This window comes from Sinocyclocheilus rhinocerous, unplaced genomic scaffold, assembly GCF_001515625.1.
Source record: "Sinocyclocheilus rhinocerous isolate Xijiao unplaced genomic scaffold, SAMN03320098_v1.1 scaffold973, whole genome shotgun sequence".
Lineage (NCBI taxonomy): Eukaryota > Metazoa > Chordata > Actinopteri > Cypriniformes > Cyprinidae > Sinocyclocheilus > Sinocyclocheilus rhinocerous.
The window spans coordinates 123,932-130,128 of NW_015624552.1; the positions used below are offsets into that span (position 1 = coordinate 123,932).

The following is a 6,197-nucleotide window of genomic DNA, read 5'->3' on the forward strand; positions in this document are numbered from 1 at the left end:
AAAAAAAAAAAAAAAAAAAAGAGAGAGAACAAAGAGGCTACTGTTCATCTCTGAGTTTATGATCAAAATAAGTTCGATGTCAGCATTTACGCAATGTCTAATTCTGTGAAGCTAGCAGACATGAGCCAGCCATGCTCTACTGATCAGATCAATACCAGAACAGAAAACAGCTTCCAAGAATGAAGACAGAGATTTCTGTAAGAAGAGCAGCACTATGATGTCACATTTTCAATATATATATTATACTGTATATTTAGAATATATGCACTACCGGTCAAAAGTTTGGGATCAGAATGATTTTTTATATTTTTTACAGGAGTTTCTTATGCTCATCAAGGCTGCATTTATTTGATCAAAAATACAGGAAAATAATATTTCACAATATTAAATTTTATGATGTAAAATAACGTTTTTCTATTTTAATATGCATTAAAATGTAATTTATTCCTGTGATGCGCAGCTGAATTTTCAGCATCATCATTACTCCAGTCAGTGTCACATGATCCTTCAGAAATCATTCTAATATTCTGATTTATTATCAGTGCTGGAAACTGTTGTGCTGCTTATAAAGAATATATCTCTTTGGATTTGAGACTTTAGTCTTTGCAACTTTACAGATCTTCTTTATGCACCAAGAGCTTGTAACACTCCAAAGAGAAAGGAAAAATTGAAATCGCATCATATGACCCCTTTAAGATAACCAAAATTAATTGCTGAATGATGAACTACACTACAATGATCCTGGCAAGACAATTTCCAAGCAAAAAAAAGGCAAAAGAGCTCAGCAGTGATGCCCACTCCCATGAAGCATTGGAAGAACTATATAATTCACTGGTATCACTATGCCTAAAGAGAAAATGAATGGGGAAAAAACAAGAGATCTGAAAAATTAGGTGGTCAATGGATTTCATACTAATAACAACAACAAATTAACTAAACATTTGAACAAAAAAGGCACTGAAAATCTTACCTAGGATTTATAGGTTAGACTTTGCCATAATATAAAGAATATAACATTTTAAGAATTTATTTATGAAATAAATGCTGATAATACACAATTTTTAAACGGTTGAAAAAACATTCCCTCATAAATGCAATGTAAAAATGCAAATCGTTTTAATAGTTTTATTACTAGCAACAACAACACTAACAATTATGACTTAAATCTCAGAACATTTTTGATAAAAATGTTGAATTTTTAAACTTTTTTTTTATACAACATAAACTAGATTAAAAAGTGTGGTCCAAGAAAGAACAACAGCAGTACGGTACAGACTGATATACAAAAATAAACGGAAACGGAAAAAGTATTAATTGTATTAAACCGATCAAAAGATCACAATGTTTACATCTTGAAGGAATACAGAAAAATAACAAATAAATATATAAATAAAATACAAAATAAAATAGAAATATGGAATGTTACCAATTTCCAGTACATTTGTAATTTGTAACTTCTCGGTTCTCCGGTGAGTTGCTGACTCGAGTCGAGAATATTACTGTGAATGCCGTACTCCATGACATTTAACATTTAGATCCAAGTTTCTGCTTTAATGTGCGATTAATCAGGTCAGTTAACCAAATGAGTGATGTCGACGGATAATTCATAAAGCTTGTGCAGATTCATACCCATGGCCGCATATGCTATCGAAATACACCAAACCTTTAATCAGGTGAGATTTGTCCTCCTCAGTGTCACCGGCCGTCCCTCTCGCGCTCGCCTGCTCCACGGACATCTTGAACGGGTCCGACTTACACAGACGTCCGGTGGAAACACGGCAGGCGGAACCTAAGAATGCGAAATGATATGGAACTAGACATGTGTCGGTAAGTAAGAGGAGGACTGAGATTCCGCCGATCAGACCGGCTGTGTTTTAAAGCGGAGTGAACCGCCTACCTAGACAGCATTCAGGGCATCATCACAGACTGAAAGAGAAAGAGCTATAGACAGAAGACTCGTAATGTTCATTATTGTCTTTTTGAATGTTCATGTCGTTATATTTTATTGTTATAATATTTATGACATTTTATTTAGTTAGATAGCCTAGTTAGCTTGTGTTTTTATTGATGCTACAACATAAGCACAAAAAACCCACCCAGCAAAAACTCGTCGAAAAGACGTCAATGGCAGACGTCTAAACAACGTTAAAATTTAGTTGAAAAGTGAAAGGTGAAAAGACGTCTATAAAAAGACGTCCAAATTACGTCTAAATGTGGTTGTAAAGTTAAAGTTGAAAAGACGTCTTTTCAGGCCTAATTACAACCGTGAATTCCTTGATTATATTTATATTTCATATTAATAATTAATGTCAAAATAAGACAATTCACAAAAGAGTACCAAAACATTTATTGACACAAATACATCTTTCACGTAAAAAAAAAAAAAAAACACTTTCCTGATCACATCTTAAGCCTGCATTTGATCAAACATACAGTAAAAACAGTAATATTGTGCAATATAACTACAGAAATAATTGTTTTCTATATGAATGCATTGTAAAATGTAATTTATCCCTGTGAACGGAATTTTCAGCATCATTACTCCAGTCTTCAGCGTCACATGATCCTTCAGAAATCATACTAATATGCTGATCTGCTGCTCAAGAAACATTTCTGATTATTATCAATGTGGAAAACAGTTGTGCTGCCCAATATTTTTGTGGAAACCATGACATTTTTCAGTATTAAGTGATAAGTGCCTACGATTGCTGTCTATATAGGCGACTTGTTCACTCTGTCTTGAGACAAACAAACAAAAAGCGGTTTACTCAGTTTTGAAATGCATGCCTCCAAAAAGAGTGTATAGGCTGGCAAATTAGTCTTTTGAGACATGCTTGAAAATTCTAGGTTTTGAAGCACAGGTACCCCAAAACGTTGCCTAGATTTGCAGCAGACTTGGTTTCTTTTGAGGCACATAACCGAAATGCTTTCTAGATAGATCACTGGGTTTTAAGAGAGCTGTACGGGCAGCTCAGCTTATTCTGTTTTGAGCACACCCAGATATGCTGTCTACATAGATAGCTCGCTATGATTTGAGACGGCGCCGCTGTTTATAGGGTCATCGTGTGCTGTGAGCTCATGCAGTTCACTCGGTGATCTACTCCATCCACATCCTGCGCACAGCGAGCCTCTCCTTCATCATCATCATCATCGTCGATATAGATGATCAGACACTCCTCTGTCTGTTCGCTCTTGAAATACTCAGAACTAGATTTTCAGCTGCCGATCGTGCTATAAAGAGCCTCTAGTGAACGGGATTACGAGGACATCGGAAGGACGTTTTTAGCGTTATATTCCAAATGTTTGGAGTTGGTTTGGTTTCAACGCAGCGCTTCTGAACCGCATTAACGGAGTTACAAGCTTTAAGACGCCCAGCAGACAAAGCGACATTTCTGGGCATGATGTCCACATGCCTCTGTGTCCTGGAGCGCATCCTGTTGTGTAGAGGATACATGATCTGCAATGAAGGAGTTATCCAAACAAACATGTAAACCAGACAACGCGGAGCGTATTCCTTTCCCATCGTATCGGATGCAAATATTAGCATTTTTAATGTAATGCAATTAAAACCTTGCAGATTTCAATAAAACATGGAGATAAGAAAATGGTTCCTTGGTTACAGTTCCACGCTTTTCTTTGACTGGGTTGTGTAATGCATCCTCCATCAGATCAGAGATGTTTCTGCAAGATCCAACTGTCTCCTTAGTTCCTTGAGGACATTTGAATTCTGATTCCCTTGTTTTGTTTTATTGCTGGCAGGCAACATGCATCTTGGGGTTGAGGAGCCCATCCGAGAGTGCCAGTACAATCAGATCTGCACACATAACTCCTCACCCATGGACACTCCACACACCAAGAAGAAGAAGATCAAAAGGAAATGGCAGGTTTTTCAAGGACGAAATAAGTTTTACTGCAACGGGCGGATCATGATGGCAAAGCAGACTGGGGTCTTCTATCTTACCATGGTTCTCATTTTGGTGACCAGTGGCCTCTTCTTTGCCTTTGAGTAAGTACATTGAGCTACTGGAGAACTAAGTATCTCCTCTGTAGCCCAGACACTACGTTTTTTAGGTTTGTCTTTATGCACACTTTCAAAAATAAAAGGTTCATTGGCATCAGTGGTTCCATAAAGAACCTTAAACATCCATGATGGGGCCTTTCCATTGCTCAAAGGGTTCTTAGAAAGAGTTTTTTAACACTAATTAAAAAAAATGTTTCTTTTAGGAACTCAAAATGATTATTTAATGGCATTGCTGCGGAAAAAAAAAAGTCTTATTAAGAGTGTTCCATAAGAAAAGACCTATTCTTTGAAGGACCTCAGAGTAATTGGTAAATACCATGATATGTGAATACAGAAATCAAGCTGATCACCAGTTACCATCACTACAGTTCTGTTTTGTGTTTGACTTTGAAGTGATTATCATGATCACTAATGATGAAGTCCAAAAATGGGTGGTCCCACATTCCATCCCACATTCATAAAAGTACAAGGCCGTCCATAGGGGGAGTGCAACTGGTGCGGTCGCACCGGGCCCCGCGGCGAACGGAACATGATCGTGAACGGACCAAGGGGGGCCCTGCCCTACCTCGCACCGGGCCCCGCGTCAGCTAAGGACGGCCCTGTAAAAGTATATGCAAATTTGATCTTAGAGACTAGATTTGACAAGTCTGTGTAGGTCCCTCTTCTTGTATTTTCCAGATTACTCTTGATAAAGACAGCTGAATGTGGTCTGGGATCCTGAAGAGCAGTTCCACTCAAACCAGTGCACTAATTTCGACCCTCTCACTAACACTGAAGGCCATTTACAAGTGGTAAATCTGGTGTAATAGAATTACTTCAGTCCACGTAACTTCACTGCAGCTGTAAGGAACTCCTTGTGTTTGTAGGTCAGGTGAAGTTGAACTAACCCAGTGTCGAAATATCATTTAGATTCCTGACATTTCCGAAGATCTTCAGACAAGAGAGCTTTTTGGGGGGTTACAGTTTAAAACGCATATCAGGTGGTACAAAACCGACGTGCTCTGCATTACTCGAAGCATGTTTGCCTGTAAGCCGCCGCTGGTTGTTCGAGAATCTCTCGGGTGTGATCCTGAGGCGGCTGCTTTGGATGAGGGATGTGTGGAGCAGATTTTCCGGTGTCCCATCCCCCATCATCACCAAGCCCCATACATTCCATACCACAACTTCCAAAACATAGTCGTGGTGCGGTCCTGTTTCCATGGCGACGGTTTCCCTTTCCCCATCTTTGTGTGCTTTTGGAACAGCCTGTGTCTCCTTGGAAACAACATGACGACCCAGCCCACAGTTGTATTTTCTTCGCTCTAGGGTTAGTCTTGTCATGCTTTTTTGAAACGATTATAAAGTCATTACAGAGATTTTGTGATCCATTAAACACAGATCGCTGAAACCACAGACAGAAACACATTCGCTGTGCTGGTGAAAGGCAGTTGGTTTGTTGCGCAGTTCAGCACAAAATGTTTACTCGTAAATCATTTCAAGCAAACAATAATGGTTAGATTGAATGCAAAACGCCCTTTTGAATGCATTCAGCTTGTGGATCATCGGCAGGAATCAAATGGGTTAAGCAATAAGACTAACTGAAATGAAAGCAGAATGTGGAGTTTAAACTGTACTTTGCAGATACTTGGGCTACATCATGTCTCTTTCTGGCATCCCTGCACAAAAAATGCATCATAAAATGATCATGTTTACCAGCTTAGCATGGTCATGAAGTTGAAAATTTTATGTATAACTTGTATAACTTTCCACTGCTAGTAAGCAATTTTATCAAACTATGAAACCAAACATACACTACAGTTAAAATATTTTTTGAAAGGAAATTAATACTTTTATTCAGCAAGGATGCATTAAATTAATCAAAAGTGACAGTAAAGACATTTATAATGTTAGAAAATTTATTATTCAAATAAATGCGGTTCTTTTCATTTTCTATTCATCAAAGAATCCTAAAAAAAAGTGTCATGGGTTCCACAAAATATTAAGCAGCACGACTGCTTTTAACCTTGATAAAATTGATAATAATCATGGACGCCAAATCGGCATATTAGTATGATTTCTGAAGGATCACGTGACACTGAAGACTGGAGTAATGATGCTGAAAATTCAGCTTTGCCGTCATCAGAATAAATGACATTTTAACATATATTAAAATAGAAAACAGTTATTTTAAATTGTA

General features: G+C 37.8%; 1 protein-coding gene and 1 long non-coding RNA gene across 3 annotated transcripts in view; one reads left to right on the forward strand and one right to left on the reverse strand.

Annotated features, from left to right (window-relative positions):
* Nucleotides 1–1,830, reverse strand: part of LOC107742320 (uncharacterized) — a 6,579-nt gene extending 4,749 nt beyond the window's left edge. The window contains exon 1 of the long non-coding RNA XR_001640299.1: nucleotides 1,664–1,830. This is a non-coding gene — a long non-coding RNA (uncharacterized LOC107742320). The remainder of the gene's footprint in view (nucleotides 1–1,663) is intronic.
* A 1,149-nt stretch (nucleotides 1,831–2,979) lies between these two features.
* Nucleotides 2,980–6,197, forward strand: part of LOC107742328 (probable palmitoyltransferase ZDHHC14) — a 25,517-nt gene continuing 22,299 nt past the window's right edge. For both annotated transcript variants that reach the window (XM_016555250.1, XM_016555258.1), the window contains exon 1: nucleotides 2,980–4,006. In XM_016555250.1, the coding sequence (XP_016410736.1) occupies nucleotides 3,765–4,006 (242 nt within the window). In that variant the 5' untranslated portion in view covers nucleotides 2,980–3,764. The remainder of the gene's footprint in view (nucleotides 4,007–6,197) is intronic.